General features: G+C 46.2%; 1 protein-coding gene across 4 annotated transcripts in view; it reads right to left on the reverse strand.

The window, feature by feature from the left end:
• The window catches only part of CAPN1 (calpain 1), a 57,900-nt gene extending 41,385 nt beyond the window's left edge, over nucleotides 1-16,515 (reverse strand). The window contains exons 1-4 of one of the 4 annotated variants that reach the window (XM_008179681.4): nucleotides 16,172-16,515; nucleotides 8,357-8,654; nucleotides 7,118-7,187; nucleotides 1,097-1,215 (exon numbers count right to left, since the gene is read on the reverse strand). In XM_008179681.4, coding sequence (XP_008177903.2) covers nucleotides 1,097-1,215; nucleotides 7,118-7,187; nucleotides 8,357-8,623 — 456 coding nt within the window. In that variant the 5' untranslated portion in view covers nucleotides 8,624-8,654; nucleotides 16,172-16,515. Of the gene's footprint in view, nucleotides 1-1,096; nucleotides 1,216-7,117; nucleotides 7,188-8,356; nucleotides 8,655-8,794; nucleotides 8,922-16,035 lie in introns of those variants that run through there. The other 3 variants (XM_005307886.5, XM_024100248.3, XM_042849693.2) reach the window with 3 other exon arrangements.
• Between the last annotated feature and the right edge of the window lie 972 nt (nucleotides 16,516-17,487).

Here is a 17,487-nt window from a genome sequence, read left to right on the forward strand (position 1 = left end):
TCAGCGAGGTGGAGAGGCGCTTTGACACTATGCCATTTACTCTCAGGTATTCTCTCTTCTTCCTTTCATGGCCTCCCTATCTGCCCAGAATAGGGGTCTTGCAAGGGATTTTCCTCCAGGGTAGATTGGCAGAGTCCCTGGAGGTTTTTCACCTTCCTCCGCAGCATGGGGCAGGGGTTGCTAGCTGGAGGATTCTCTGCTACTTGAAGTCTCTAAACCACAGGATTTGGGGACTTCAACAGCAGAGTCAAGGGAAAGGGGGTTGGGACGGCTTTGTGGCCTGCATCGTGCGGGAGGTCAGACTAGATGATCATAATGGTCCCTTCTGACCTTAAAGTCTATGAGTCTATGTGATTCAGTGGTTTTTAAGGTTACAACTGTTAAAAGGTGCCAATGAACATGATACAAAATGGGTATCACACAGCCTGATAAGAACCTTTTTTTGGTCCACACATTATTTTCACACATATACAAACTTTTCACTTGGGCATCTTTGGGAATGACATCAATAGTCAAGTGTTATAGGGTGGGCTGGCCCTTTAAGGGGAGTTGGCCTCAGCTCTATCTGTACCTAGTTATCTGCCTCGTATGTGATGGGTTTGGCCCAGTGGTTGGCCAGGAATCATGACAAGGCATCATGCGATGGTATTTCAAGGACTGGGGCTTCCTCTAAGAGATTTTCCTGCTTCAAAGAGGAGGAGACCTTTCTGAAGAAGCCCAGAGTAAGCCTGGAGAGACATCTTGGCCCTGATGCAAAGATAAAGAGGGAGAAACACCTTCAGGGGATACATGATCAAAGTGGGACAGGGATGGAACCTGCTGAGAGCTACCTGCTGCCAGGGCAGGTACCAAAGCCCTTAAGAAGGAACTAGGAGCTCAGGAAGGGTGAATTTAACTGCTGAGTTTGGAGAAGGCGCTGGGAGATTCTAGCTTTGAGTTAAATTGTTATTTTGTGTTAAATAAACCAGACCCCAGGAGGGGAGAGTAATTCAAAAGCACCAGTTGTGGCAGTTTTACTGGGGAAAGAGGTAAACTGAGGGAGCAGCAGGGTCCAACACCAGATGAGGTGAGACTTTCTTACATCCCAGCATCTCACCTGGAAGTGGAAGATGCCAGCATATCCATTCTGGAAGCTCTGCCCATGGGGGACCACTCGATGGAGGATGGTTTCATTCAAGGTGAGAGAAGCAATTGCAGCTAAGAGCCAGCAGTCACCTGAATGAAGGCAGAAGGAAAAGTTAGTCAAGGAAGTCCAATTTGCGCCAAGGATGGGAAATAACACTACCGTTTCTTCAGCAGAACCTAGCTGCATTGGATCAAATAACTGCATGGTACGCGGCAGTTACATTTTATTCTCAGGAGAAAAATAAAAAGGTGCCAAGCAGTAAACATAATGGAGTGCAAGATTTCAGGCTTGTAAATTACCAGAGCCATCTGGCAACTCAGGCACCCACTGGGGAGAAAGATATTTGCATAAACCACACATCAATTTTTGCAGCTAACCAAAACTAGCTGTACAATTCCCCACATGAGTCAGAGCAGCCCGGGGCTCCCGCGCAGACATTCTCCTAAGCCTCCTGCTGCAAGTTCTCACACACCCTCACCCTTGTTTTCCAAAGCTGATCATTCTAAGTTTTGCTGCTGATTTGCTCTTCTCACTTACGTGGCACCAAAAATATGGCAATGCTGATGATGAATGGAATACTCTGGGCTTTAGTCGGACTCAGCAAAAGTCTGATATCCACTTGGTGTTTTAGATCAAAAATGATGGAAGCCCCCTTGGATTTCTACACTATGGCTGTTACTCGGCAGAGATACGAACATCCAAGGTGAAGGGCATAAGGGAAACAACCATTTTGGCCCTCAAATTTGCAAGTTGCCTAAAACTCATAGTTCCATGCAGATGAGAGGAGAAATTTCCTTCCACTGGAGCTTCTGCCCCCTCACAGTTTGACCAGGTACCTCATAAATTGCAGTCCCCAAGCAAGTTTATCCAGTTCTCTGTGCACTTTGCACAGTGTTTTTGCTTGGGTGTTGGGGGAGGTGAGATCCTGTGCTGGTCCAGAACTCACCGCCCAGGGAGAGGGGAGCTTTAAACAACCCTCGCGATCCTAGGTTGCTCTGGAAGCTGGAGCAGCCCTGGGCATAACTGAGACGGCTCCAAGAGCCTAACTTATGGCAGCCTCCTGGGGATGCCCTATGGGCCGCAGTTCAGCTCAGAATCTATGGAGCGCTATGGACTGTGGCCCCACACCTAACACACACACACCCGGCCCAGTGCCCACAGCCCTAACCCCCCATGCCAGGGCTTGCACGTTCCTCCCCTGGCCAGATATGGAGCTTTTAGAGCCTCTTTTATCCAGCATGAAGGGGCCAGAATGGGGGTGAGGATCTCAGCCAGGGTAGGTTTTACTTTATACTATGCCACTACAATTGGTTACACTTATTCAGGACCTGCTGTGGAAGACAAAGTATCAGATGACTAGTACCATCACAAGGCCACTATGCACAGCCGAGGAGACTGTAGGGAAAGGGTATAAAAATAGTGACTCTTGGCACGTCCATAGCACCCTTCATCTCAAAGTGCTTTTGAAAAGATCAATAAAGCCCTGTATGTCTGTGCAGTCAGTCCTCGTGGAAAAAACGCGTCATGAAGCAGTGAAACAACTTGCCCCAGGGTTGAGCTGCAAATCAATAGCCAAGCCAGGAACAGAACCCTGGAGTCCTATCTCACTGCTCCTTGATCTAACCATTACAGCACTGCCTTAGCTAAAGAACAAGACCCCAGGGTGTCAGTGCCAGGAGGCGTGGTCAAAGTGAAGCTTGGGAAGAGTTCACACACTGTGTAAATAAATATCTATTAAAGATAACTTACAACTTATTTTTGTGCCAAAAAAAATCCCCACATAGCACCGTGGAACAGCATGTGGAACTCCTTGCCACAAGATATCCATAAGGCTAAGAGCTTAGCAAGATTTAAAAAAGGATTGGATATTTATATGGATAATGAGACTCTCCAAAGTTACAACAGTAATTAAAAACAAAATGAAGATGGGATATTACCAATCCTCCTGCATCAGGGCATCAGCCAATCTCAAACAGGGTTAGGAAGGCAGTTTCCTGAGGGGTAGGATCTCTGATCACTATAGGATTTCTTGCACCTTCCTCTGAAGCAGCTGGTGCTGGCTGCTGTCAGAGAATGGGCTAGGTGGACCCCTAGTCTAATCCAGTTTGGCAATTTCTGTGTTCCCACAGCTTGACAAGTCCAAGGTCACCATAGCAATTTGGGCTTAACTTGTCGCTTTGCTGTTCACCTTTAATGGGGACCAGAAAACTACTTAGTATCAGATGTGGGGCTGCCCACCTTGTCTGCCAGCTCCTTACAAAGCTCTTTCAGTGGTCTCTGCTGGCCCACACTTGCTGCCTCCTCTGCTTCTGCACAATCTCAGAGGGACAGATTAAAGACTGCTTCAGTGCAGTGGCAAAGGAATAGATGGATGAAGGCTGGCAGCAGATGGGAAGGAGTGGACAAGCAGATGAGGCTTTTTAAGTCCAAAGAATGCTGTATTGGGACTCACTTTCAGAAACAGCTGTGACAGCTGGCAACCAGCCAGGTGCTGTTAATGCCATTTTCCTCCCACATACACCCCCAGTGGACATCAGAACTGCATTGTTTAATTCCCCCTCTCCCCCCACCCCGTGTGTTCCTGGGATATTTAAAGTTTCATGGAATTTGAACAGAGCTGGACTCCATTCCTGCTCCAACTGCCAATCTGCTGTAGGGAGGGGCATAGTGCAGACATACATGCCCCCATGCTGACTGCAGCTGTCAGGGGGCTTCCCTCATCCAGGGCAGCACTCATCCCAGGCTAGAAAAAACACAGGCAGCAGGACTGCTGCCGCCAAACTTACTGGTGAACACAGCTCATTGCAGTGTACTAAATATCCAGTTGGTATGCCTCCAAAGTTTGCATCACTCCAGTGCAGCTGCTGTTACACCTTTCAAATTCAGAGACTTTCCTCCCATTGAGATACCCTTAAAAACGTGCATCATGGGAGGAAAATGCCTTCTTTGTGTTTAATTGATTGCATCTTTGCATTGTGTATTGATTTAAAATGTGACTAATGGGTCTGGGAGCAATGCAGAGGCAGCGTCCAATACCTGGAAAGAGTGCAGTATTCTCCTGGGGTGGGAACTCTACTAAACTAGGTTTGTGTCTGGGTTAGGAACATTTCATGTTAATCTTAAGGCACCCCCTCTTCTGGTCAAAATTCAGAGCCAGAGTTAAGCATTACTGCTCGTAAAGCACACCGAGATCCTCAGATAGAAGGCGCCATATAAGTGCACAGTATTATTATTATATAGATGACTCCTCCACCCTCCCATCCCCTCCCATCCTCTGCTTTGATGGCCCTAATCTTGCCTTTAATAGAAATAGAGTCATGCAGTAGGCGTGATTCAAACTGGCTATAGACTGGACTCTGCAGAAGGGGTTGCCGCTTACAGGAGTAGCCCATAACCCAAAAGGCCTCGGGTAAAATTTCCAAAGGTGTCTAAATTCATCTTCAAATGGGATTTAGGCACTTAGAACCCTAAATCCCACTGACAGAGAGATGTGGGCTCTTAGGGTCTAAGTCACTTAGGCACTTTTGAAAATTTCACTCTTGATCTACATACAGGTTTTGTACATATACACTATATATTTTAAACAGGTATAGTTATAGCAGTACTGTCCCTAGTGTGAATGCAATTATACTGGCATAAAGGTGCCTTATACTAATATAACTATTCCTGAATGGAAGAGGAATAAACTATACTGATCTAAACACCTTTACACCAGTATAACTGTATAAAGCTGTACAACCTCTCACCACACTGGGGGCAGGAGGGAAGGGAGAGGGGGTTGTACAGCTTTAACTATACTGATATAGTTTGAGCAGTACAACTTGTGTGTGTAGATGAGTCCATCTGTCTCAGAGCACTATCCCCTCTGGTTTAAATTAATCCAAATCTAGCCTCCAACCTGCAGTAGTCAGAATAATCCATCCAAAGGTAATGGCGCAGATTTGTACATTTCCAGCCCTAGGTTTCTGTAGCTCAGAAATATTCTCTCTAATCCATTTTTTGTAATTCAAGGCTGGGGATCTTAGAGAACATTACAGAGAAGAGAGAGCACACACACACACACACACACACACATACACAAAAAGATAAAACTAAATAGAAACTACAGTAAAGGAAACCAGACAGAATATCACCATTTCATCTCAGCAAAAGGCAGGACCAGTCTTTCCTTTCTGCCTGTTTTAAAACCTCACGGGGAGAATCATATCTCTGTGGCATTTTTTCCTTCTCTATTATGTGTAATGTGCCAACAGTGGTCTGGCCTTGAGTTGCAAAAAGGGAGATCGTTATTGAGTCAGACACATTGCAGAGAAGGCTTAAAACCACTTGGAAAGCAATTTAGCTTGACCATATCACTAACTCCCTTTTATCCAGGGGAAATTCAGAGGGTTAGAAGTCAGTGTCAGTCCCAAATAGATCTAATTTCTTTGTAAAAATGGCACTGGGGCAGTGGCCCTTCATTGTGTAGTTGCAAGAAGGAAAAAAAAAAAAAAAAAAAAAAAAAAAAAAGTACAGTTTCCCCTTCTTATTCCCCCCCTCCCCACACACTTCTCTGTGCTCAGGGAGCTGTGATATTTCACAGAAGGGAGAATGGATTTAATGTGACACACAGCATCTATCTACTGTACTATTTAAAGTCACACCTGGTGATCTGATGGTTTGGACTAGCCCACTAGAAACCAGAGCTTGCGGGAAGAGATGAACTGGGAGCATGCAGTCTCGCAGGGCTGGGAACAACTAATAACTGCAGGAATACGCTGCAAAGGAAGCCTGGAATTACTGGGATTTGCACAGCAGGCCTCATGGCAGCCTATAATGAGGGGGAAGGGGAAAATCATGAAACATTCAGGCCCCTCTGTGCACTCATATGCCAAGTCCCTGCCCAAGACCCAGGTCCTGCATCAAGCTCCATGTGTATGGGTCCCTCCGAGAGCCCCAATGAAGTTATCGGGAGCTCCATACAGGAGTCTGCCCAGGAGGATCTCATTGTAGAATTGGGGCATAAAGGAGATGAAATTGTAAGCTTTTGGGGGCAAGGACCATTGTTTTGTTCTATGTTTGTACAGTGCATATCACAATTGGATCCTGGTCTGTGACTGGGGCTCCTAGGTACTTGCACAATACAATTTAATTACACCTCTACCCCGATATAACGCTGTCCTTGGGAGCCCAAAAAAAAAAAAAATCTTACCGCGTTATAGGTGAAACCACGTTATATCGAACTTGTTTTGATCCACCGGAGCACGCAGTCCCGCCCCCCTGGAGCACTGCTTTACCGTGTTATAGCCGAATTCGTGTTATATCGGGTCGCGTTTTTCAGGGTAGAGGTATATTACATTAATTCATATGGACCTTATCCCCAATTTAAGAATATGCAGGACAAGGATTCTCTGTTAGAACAGTGATGTTTGAATGTTATATTTGTCCCTCTATCTTATTCTTAGGTTACTTTCAGGCTCCCATTTTTGTAGTATCCGAGTGCATCATTAGCTTATTTATCCTACCAACAGCCCTGTGATGGAGGAAAATGCCATTATCCCCATTTTACGGATATGAAAACTCAGACACTCAGAAACTAAGCGATATGGCTACGGTCACACAGGAAGTTCATCACAAAATATGGAATTGGAGACAGGTTTCTTGAATCACAGGCTAACACCCTAACCACTGGGCCACCTTCCTCAAACACGGAATTGGGAGGGGGGGGGAAAGAGGGAAATGGACATACAGATTAAAGCATATAATCTCTAAAGGCTTTATGAAAGAAGGAAGCAGGAGATGCTAGTCATGTTTAAGAGTCCTTCAGAGATGCACCTATTCCAGCATTCATGTGAAACCACTAAGCATAAACAAGCAAGCACTTAGGAGCAACATTTCTCCAGCAGCAAGAATCCAACCTCTGCCCCCAGATTCCCGTCTTCCCTGTCTCTCAACACCAGCACTAATAATAAGCGAGACACCCCCCCAAGGGGAAGCCAGCAGCATCCCTACCGAGCGCTCCCTGGCAGATGTCTGTGCGGGTGGCTCCATCAACAATGAACTGCGGGTTGGAACACATTTCCTGAAACAAAACATAGTTTGGTTTTTAAAGTTTCAGTGACTGGGATATCAGTTCTTAGAATGCTATGCAGTCCAGCTAGGCAAAGCCATCACCTTTGATCTACATTTGTTAACCCTGAAGTATGTGGCCACTTTTTCACAATGGCAGCCCAGTGAACATTTAGGATTATGTGCATGGTAAGTATCCCAAGTCTCTTAATCATCCTGGTTAGAGACAGTTTTTGAAAGAAGGACAAAGAATTACTGTTGGGTGTTTGTACAGAGCCTAGCACAATGAGGTCCTGTCCTGGTCCATGACTAGGACTCTTTAGGTGCTGCGTAATACAATATATAATACTTTTATTGTAATGGGGCCCTGATTCCCCACTGGGGCCTCTGGACAGTACTACAATACAAACAACAAAAACTCCTCCTCCATGCTGTGTCTCATAATACAAACACAGGGGAATCACTCACATTTAATAACAGGTGCTCCACATGTAGAAGGAATACAAAGAAAAACATCTTCACAAAGCATGCAGTCGGCATTGCAGGAGGTCAGAGAGTTCGCCACTATATGCACTCAGATACTACAGTGGAAAGGCCATATAGATAGATAGGTAGGCTGTTTATGGATTTTAAAGAGAGCTGGATGATTTAATGACTAGACAGGCATGCAGCAGTAAAAACTGCACAATTCACTAAGTAGATTCCTCTGAAGCACCAGATATCAGCCTCTGCTACAAGTGGGATTCCAGACTTATCTTACGAATGGTCCAATCTAGTACAGCAAGAAGCTGGATACCAAAGTAGATGGCTGATTGCTCTGATTTGAAACAGCAGGAGCCAGGTTACTAAGCTAGTAGCATTGATCTGATACAACATGGCAAACCCTGGGTGCTAATTAAGCAACTGCACTCAATTGTTGGAATCAGGGTGGATTGCCAGTTAAATCAGCTAAATCAATGGCAGAAACAAGAATAGTTGCTAGTTCTTTGGCTCTAACCACCAGAAAACACTGCCTATATGGGTTTGAAAATTACACCATGACAGAATTTACAGAGGCAAACAAAAAAAACCCAACTTTCCTTGTTTCATTGATTGCCCAAAGAAAAAGATTCAGGAGCGATTCTCTACATAGGACACAAACAAATACATCCCGTACGTGGGAGGAATTAATTCTTGCCTCACCATGGGTCTCTTCCACTTGATTCCATAGGTTTTGGAGGAGTTTGGACCCAATTCTTTGAAGCCCAAGGAGGCGGCTGCAGGAGGGAAGGTGTCATCTCGGAAGAGGGCTCCACTCTGTAAGCATGCATTCCGAAGCTTCTCAAAGTCCTGGCCCAAGTACTTCACTGCATTCTCATGCTGCCCCAGGCCTAGATCCTTAGCCCTCTGCTTCTGGACCTGAGCGGAGACGCCTGTGCAATACACTGGGGTGATGATTTCTTCTGCCATCTTTGGCAACTATTGGTCTAGGCAAGCCCCACTGAAACAGAGAAGACAAGAATAAACAGCATAAGTGGAGAACTGAACCTCACAACCCCTTACACAGCTTTAGCCAAATGACCTAATAGCAAAGCATAGCATGTAACCTGATGAGTATACATAGCTGTACTAAGTCCTCACCTCCCCAGTTGGACCTGCTCTCCGCTGCATGTAGTTCTCACCTGCATAGATATCTTCCAACAACACTTAACTTTATGTGTTTTTCTCTCCCCTGCTGTGTGAAGGACCCACCCGAAACAGACACAGTTCTCTTATGCTATCTATAACAACAGTAAGGCCTTATCTATGCTAGCAATCTGTACCAGGAAATGGTCGGTTTGCGTAGTGCCACTAAGGCCATATGTATACCTTACAAGCTTACAGCAGCACAGCTGTACCGCTGTAAGATCACTCATGTAGCCGCGTTATGCCAATGGGAGAGAGCTCTCCCCTCTACATAATAAAACCAGCTCAACGATCAGCAGGAGAGTGTTTCCCACCGACCTAAATGCTCACGTGCACAGCGCTATGCTGACAAAACTTATATCGCTCAGGGGTGTGTTTTTTCACACTCCTGAGACACACAAGTTTTGCCGACATAAGTACTAGTGTAGACATGGCCTAACAAAACTATTTAGGCAGAGCATGTTCACATCTGGCCATTTGTGCCAGTGTCCTGTGTCTACACAGCATCAAGTTGTATCAGCAAAATTATGTTGCACTGTGGGTAGGCATCCCAGTGTCCTCCATGCCACTTTCAGGCAAACTACCTTGTGGGAAGTTGATGCTGTGTATTATGTGGTGGATGCTGTGTATTCTGAGATGCCTCCATGCATCTCAGGAAATTGGGGGGTGATGGACTCAAGACAGGAGTCAGATTTCAGAGTGGTAGCCAAGTTAGTCTGTATCAGCAAAAAACAACGAGGAGTACTTGTGGCACCTTAGAGACTAACAAATTTATTTGGGCATAAGCTTTCGTGGGCTAGATCCCACTTCATCAGATGCATGGAATGGAAAATACAGTAGGAAGATATATACACAGAGTACATGAAAAGATGGGGGTTGCCTTACCAATTCTAATGAGACAATTCAATTAAAGTGGGCTATTATCAGCAGGAGGGAAAAAGATCACTTTTGTAGTGGTAATCAGGGTGGCCCATTTCAAACAGTTGACAGGAGACAGGAGTGTGATTTTTAAATGGACCGTGTCCCTTTGAAAATGCCAGCCTTACTTCTGGGGGAGTCAAGGGGACCAAAGGGAGCAGAGGCTTTCAATGGGAATTTGAGAGCCTCAAGACTCTGTGGAGTAATGTTCTGAACAGACCCAACAACTGAATGGCTGGCCAGCAGGATTTAGAACACAATGTAAAATGAGGTAACAACCTTTGGATTATACAAACCAATGGAGCCTGCCCATTGCATTGGCAGAATTTCATGAGTTGATTTATTATCACGTGGTTTTTTTTTATTTCAGCATGGTAACAAATGCAGTGCAATTTCCAAAGTTTCCCAAGAAGAGACAAAAAGGTTCTAGCAGACAAAAAGCTTTACCCTGGGAAGATATTTAAAGACAGAAGAGGAATATAGCACTCTGGAGTGGCTGAACATTCTTCAGGTACTTTAGAATTTGTTCACACACAGAATAACCCGTCCATACGATTCCAATTAGTGTGATAGAGTTGTTCATAGAACTAGCATGCAGGAAAACGCCCACAGGGGATAAAATCATTGACTGTTATGCTGCCCAACACCACCAAGTCCTGCAGCTGCAGAACTAATTACATGATAAAATACCATACCTGCAGCATTAGCAAGCCACCCAGATAAACAGCAATCCCCACACCCACAATTAGCCCCCTTTCTGGTTACTGGCTGTGAAAAGAATGTGAATCAAGAAGATTCAAGGAAAAAGGAGGGAACAAACAGGAACCACAACCCCACAGCTGGCAACCTCCTGTGGACTCAGACCAAGAGCATGGATCTGAACTCCTGGAGGTCTCTCCAGAACCCAGCACTTCCAGGCTGCGGAGTATTTCTATCATACAATTAGCCAGATCTTCAACTGATGTCAGTCAGTGTAACTCCACTGAAGCCAATGGAGTTATGACAATATACAGTATATAGTCTTCAAGGTACCACCGGACTCCTTGTTGTTTTTATGACAATATACAGTAGCAGCTGAGGATCTGGCCCAACATGTCTTCAGCCTGGTCTTCGCTACCAGCTTTAAACCATGTTAGACAACTATAGCACAGTCAGCCTCTGCACACTGAGGTACTTGGCCTAAATACGGTTTGCAACTCCTGCATTGGTAACCGTGTTTCCCAGAGAGGTAACATGGGTGCACTAAGCTGCTGACAAAGGTGTTTTCAAACCTGGTTTAGTGAACAAAGGCAAAACAGGCATCAATACCTTTGCCAAATGCAATGGAAAAGACAAGGGACTATTGTTTAAAGAGACTATTTTTAGTAGTGTACACCCTGGAGATACTACTAGTTTCTTTCTCCTAGCTGTCGTCTGTTTAGACCAGGGATCGGCAACCTTTGGCCCGCGTCCCGCCAGGGAAAGCCGCTGGCAGGCCGGGCCGGTTTGTTTACCTGCCACGTCCACAGGTTTGGCCGATCGCAGCTCCTACTGGCCGCGGTTCACCGTCCCAGGCCAATGGGGGCTGCGGGAAGCGGCGCGGGCCAAGGGATGTGCTGGCCACCCTTCCCTCAGTCCCCATTGGCCTGGAACGGTGAACCACGGCCAGTGGGAGCTGCGATCAGCCAAACCTGTGGACGCGGCAGGTAAACAAGCCGTCCCGGCCCACCAGCGGCTTTCCCTGGCGGGACGCGGGCCAAAGGTTGCCAATCCCTGCTTTAGACTGTAAGCTCTTCGGGGCAGGGACTGTCTCTAGTATGTATATTTAGAGCACCCAGCTAGGGTTGCCAATTTTGGTTGGACATATTCCTGGAGGTTTCATCACATGACAAACTTTAATTAAAGATTAATCTTTTAATTCCTGGAAACTCCAGGACGTTCCTGGAGGGTTGGCAATCCTGCACCCAGCTCAATGGGGCCCTGATATTAGTTGAAGTCTCTAGGTCAGGGGTGGCAAACCTGAGCCTGAGAAGGAGACAGAATTTACCAATGTACATTGCCAAAGAGCCACAGTAATACGTCAACAGCCCCAAATCCGCTCCCCAGCCCCCAGAACCTCTTGCTGGCAGCCCCCCACAATTAGCACCTACTCCTCCCTCCCACCACAATCAGCTGTTTCACGTATGCAGGAGGCTATGGGGGGAAAGGGAGGGCCTGGCAGGCTCGGGGGAAGGGGTGGAGTGGGGACAGGGCTTGGGGCAGAGTAGGGGTTGAGCAGTGAGTACCCCCAGAACATTGGAAAGTTAGCATCTATAGCTCCAGCTCCGGAATCAGTGCCTAGGTAAGGAGCTGCATATTAACCTCTGAAGAGCCGCATGTGGCTCCGGAGCCACAGGTTGGCCACCCCTGCTCTAGGTGCTAGTGCAATCTAAACAATAAGCAGGCAGCATTCTGCAAGTACTTCTGTTCTTGATGTCATGTTGTGCACAGAGGAACTGCCTGGGAAGAAGTACTAACTCCATTCTATGTTCTTGTTAGGCCTTGACCACATTCAACAGAGCCAGGATCTAGACTAGCTCTGTTACAGTGTTTAAACATTCTTCCTTAACGTAGGGTATAAAAGTCACATTATGGACCCAACCGCTGTCAGCCGTTTTAAAACCACGCTATTCCTCTTAATGCAGTTAAACATCTGCAAAGTGGGGCCTTTCCGATTACACATTATTATTTGTATTATGGTAGCACCTAGAGGTTCCAACTGACATCTGGGCCCTACTGTGTTAGACACTCAGTAAAAACCTGCCCCACTGCAGATTGTACAGTTGAAATAGAAAGAAAAAAAAAAAAAGACAAACAGAGGCTGGCAGGGAAAACAGGCACAGAGAGGGAAAGGGTCTTGCCCAAGATCACACATCAAGTCAGATCACCTGCTTAGTGTTGTCAAGTTATGTGCTCAGACCGCTGCCTATCCTGCTGACCAATAGCATCTCATTGTTTCCTTGTGTTTCCAGCATGTCTGTATCCAGCTGTTGTTTCTTATCTCATACTTAGATTGCAAGGGGCAGGGACCATCTTTTTGTTCTGTGTTTGCACAGCACCTAGCACAGTGGAGTCCTGATCCATGACTGGGGCTCTTTAGGTGCTACCACAATACAATCAACAAACAAACTGCAACAGAGGCAGAGGTGGGAATTGATCCCAGGTGTCCTGATTCCACACAAACCATGCCACCTCCCCCGTCAGACTTCTGAAGCATTTGCATTAACGTTAGGACAGGTCTTTCAAGTAATACTGTGCCTAAAGGAAGAGGGATAACTCATGAGTCACCACAAAAACATCTGTGCTCTCTGAAATAGACTGACACACCTTGGCCCCAGGGAGGTTGGCATAACTCAGGATCAAAATTTGTAAGTGTTTATCAGGAGGAACCAATCAACAGACCTCAGTTCAGCTGAGAACATATTTAGGCTCACTTAACTTCTACAGGCCCAGGTGAGATTTATTCACACCTAAAGTATGTTTGGTGCTCTGATTTTTGGAGTCACTTGCAATCAATCTCCCCTCTGGTGCCTTGGAAAGCTTTTACATTCAGCCAGTAGTCAGAAAAAAGACTGCTTGGCTTATATTAATTTTATGGTGGGGGTTGATTGTTGCTTTCTACTGCTGCATTTTTATTACAATACTGCCCCAATGCCACAACCAAGACTAAGGCCTCATTGTGCTAGGGCTCATATGAACACATAGCAAGAGATATTCTCTGCCCCTTACAGTAAATAGACTAGATAGAAATTTAGACAACATATACGTTAAATGGAAAGAGGCATTCACTCATGTACAGGGGATCTAGGTTATTAAGGGCTTTATATATTAACATCAGACAGATTATCAGTAAAATTTAATCTTTTTTAATTGGCACAGCTACTGAATATTTCCTATCTGCTGATTTATAGTCACACATTTATTTCATCTGGGCACTCCCAAAATTACTCCTTTCCTTTTGGGAGTGAGGAGTAACTTTCCAGCCCTCAGAATTAGTATTGAAAAGGTTAATTTTTAACCCAAGCCAGAAGTCCACAAGAGCTAGGAAGGTGCAGGGATTAATGACTGAACAATCCACTTCCCCTGTGCAAGAGATCTTTGTTAAACAAATTAACCTTGAGAGCCTCCAGCTGAGTCAAACAAGTTGAGTAGAACAACCCCAGATCCTCCCTGAGAATTCCAAAAGCAGCCTAAAAACATTTACAATTTACATGCTCTATCCTTTAAGGTTATTATTTGTTACTATAACATCAACCAAGATTGGAGCCCCATGGTGCCAGGCACTGTCCAGACACACAGCAAGAGGCAGTCCCTTCCTAACAGAGCTTACAATCTAAATAAGCAAGACAGATCATAAAGGGCAGAATTATTCCCATTTTTCTTTACCTGTAAAGTCATTTACCATTCAGGGAATCTGTGGCTGATCTGGGGATTGAACCCAGATCTCCTGACCTCTAACTACAAGACAATCGGTCCTCTCATCCTTCATCTTTATGGCAAGAACAATCCAGCTCAGAAAGTCTCAATCCTTTTAATATTTAATATAGTTGGGTTCAAATGTCAGCTGCTTTCATTGATAAGCCACCAGGGTGGTATTAGGGTATTAGAAACACCAACATAGAGAAGAATGCCGGATTCACACTTGGGCCTTGAGACTGCTCTTGAACTGCTCAATAGCAAATACTGAAATGATGGAGTCGCCATCCAGACCCTGGTAACAATAGCTGGTGGTGGGTCTTCAGTCAGGGACTCTGGGGAGACTTGGAACAAACACAAAACAAACCCACAGCAGAGAGGAATATAAAATGCCCTGCTTGAGAGCATAGCGTACTAGCTGAATAACCAGTGATTGAATCAGGACATCAGCACCATAAAAGAGAGGAGTGGCCATTTTCAGTGCCCGCAAGGCAAAGGCCTCTTCAGTCCTGCTCCTGCCATAATGCTGGAGGGTTTGGCTGAGACCTCACCATAATTCACCAATTCAGACTGAAAGAGGGATGCAGCACCATTAGCTAAGCCTGTCTCACCACCATACAGCCCAGATGACAGCACTGCTCAAGAATTCTTTCCTTTTACATTTCTTATCTGACTGACCAAAACACACCAAAGGCCTGGAGCAGATTATTGGCAACTAGCTTTGACACACAAGGCTAGAAGGATGAAAGAGACAGTGTCCTCAGTTTGGAGAGAAAAGAACATCTTCTGGGGTTTTTCAAAGGAGCCAAGGGGAATTAGGTTCCCAATTCCCCTTGATTTCACCACCCAAATCCTTTAGGCTCGTTTGACTATTTCAGCCATGCACATTGCTGCCAAACACCAAGCCCACTCTGAGCCACATTACAATCTCAAAGCACAGCCTACTGCCAGGAACACATACTGCACAGCTGCAATATGTATAGATGGGACTGGATTTAAGAACAACATCCCAGAACAAAGAAGTGGATGAAAGCTCCATGGCTTTCCATTGGGATCAGTCTACGAATGAGACAACCTCTAAAGAGAGATGGTCTAGTAATTAGAGGACAGGCCAGACTGTGCATTGCTGACTCGGTTACAGTCTCTCTGCCTAGCCTTGGGCAAATCACTTACATCCAGAACGTCAATTAAATCACCGGGAGTTAAGCACCTAAATACCTGTGGGGACGACGTAGGCCTTATCCTCTCTACTGCCTTCACCCCACTTTACATGCAAGGAACTAAATGCACCTACCTCACACAGGTGCTGTCAGCATTAATAAGTTCATTGTAAAATATAAAGCTCCATGTAAGTACCAATTTCCTCCCATCCCTTTTTTAACTTTGCCCTGATGGGGCCTGGGGCAGGCCTATTGGGACTAGTGAAAACCCCACTCCCACAAGAAGAAACAGAGTAAAGACTAGCAGAGAAACTTTGGATTTCCAGCAAAAATTCAGCTCTCTCTCCCCAAACCATGGAAGATTTTACTATCAATTTAGAGCAGGGTCAATAGCTTGGCATCATGCCCAAGTTTTCGGCAATCAAATCAATAGCTATGGGGGACTACAGGTCCCCATCCCCCCTTACAGTTTAAAGAAGGAAATATTAAGATGGAGAGAAAAATAAAACCAAAGAATTTTGATCTGTAAACCCTCCAGTGCTGGGACAGCTGCAAAACAGGCAATAGGGTTGTGTAAGAGACCGTGTCTGCCAAAACTGAAACTTGGCAAAAAGGAAATTCCTCCCCAGCCCTCCACTACCGCAGTTCAGCTGTTTGTAAACCCCTTCAGACGGCCGCACGCACCTCGAAGGCAACTCATTTAAGTGGCAGATCGCAGCTGAAGAAAAGCCACATACCTCTCGGGAGTCGCCGACAAGGTCCTGATCCCTTTACACTCAGCCAAACAAATCTTTCCTAACCAGAGAGATCGTGAGTTTACCTCCTGCCTCTTCGGGGCGACTCCTCCCTTGTAGGCTCCTCCTTCGTGCCCCTGCCCACACACAAACCGCTTCTTGCAAATACAAGAGACTGGGGCCTGGGGCAAAACGAAAACAGGAAAGAAGAGACATTTTGGTGCAGGCAGCTCCCAGCGTTAGCCCCCTTCTCCCAGGAGCACCGCGCACTTGGCAAACGTCGCTTTAGCGGTAGAAGGTTGAAGTTTGTTTATAACCCCGATGTGCTGCACCAAGTAGCTCCGGTCACACTCTCCCCTCCTCCCCGCAGTTCTTCTCCGCATTGCAACAGCCTCCCTGCAGAGCTGCAGTGAGAACTCGCTCTCCGGAAGAAGGGAAAGCCCAGGGCCGGGTAATACCACCCGGTGGGCAGAGGTGAACCGACCCTACAGGGGCCTCTTTAATAACGGATAAATACGTAGCTCTCAAAAAACTACAGCAGAGGAAACGGAACAGGAGATTAGGAACAATGGTCACAGACGCTTTTCAGCCTCCTCGCCTGCTGCTAGCCACGCCTGAGCTTCCAGTCCCCTTAGATCTCTGCTCCTAGACACTCACGAATGCTTAGCCCCCTTCCAGCCCGGATCCTGGTACCCTGACCCTCATTTCTAAGCTCCTACCCACACCTGAGCATCGAGGTGCCATTAATCCCTGCTCCCCAGCACCTACCTCTCTGCTTCTAGCCCACAGAGCCTGTCCCACACCACTGATCAACCTAGGTGACCAGATATCCCGATTTTATAGGGACAGTCCCGATATTTGGGGCTTTTAAAATATATATAAAGGCTCCTATTTCTCCCTACCCCCGGTCCCAATTTTTCACACTTGCTATCTGGTCACCCGATCCACCCAAGCCTGCCCCTCCATCCCTTTTCTGTGATTTTGGCTTAACACTGCAGAGAGAAGCCAGCTAGGGTAACCTGTGTGCATAACCTGCCTGGCTCCCCAGATGCACAGGACATGCGGGGTTTCCTTAACCCTCCCCCCCCCCCACAATTCTTTCCATCTCTCTTGAAGCAGAGCCAACCCCAAGTGCATGCCCCTGACTCAGGGCCTGCTATCAGTTCTGCTCATTGCTGACAACCAGGACAAGGACCCTGTGATCCTAATCTCCACAAATTCTCCGCCCTTCCTTCCTGGTCCCTCAGCACAGCACCTGGCAAACAGGCTGCTGTGCAGTCTCCTTGGCATAGGGGAGGTGGAACTTGATGGAATAGTTGAGGAAGGTTAAATGTATCTTCATACTTCTCCTCTAGGGGTGAGCAGATACTGGACAGGGGGACAAGTGTGTGTATGTGAATTA

The sequence above is a fragment of the Chrysemys picta genome, chromosome 7, assembly GCF_011386835.1.
Source record: "Chrysemys picta bellii isolate R12L10 chromosome 7, ASM1138683v2, whole genome shotgun sequence".
NCBI lineage: Eukaryota > Metazoa > Chordata > Testudines > Emydidae > Chrysemys > Chrysemys picta.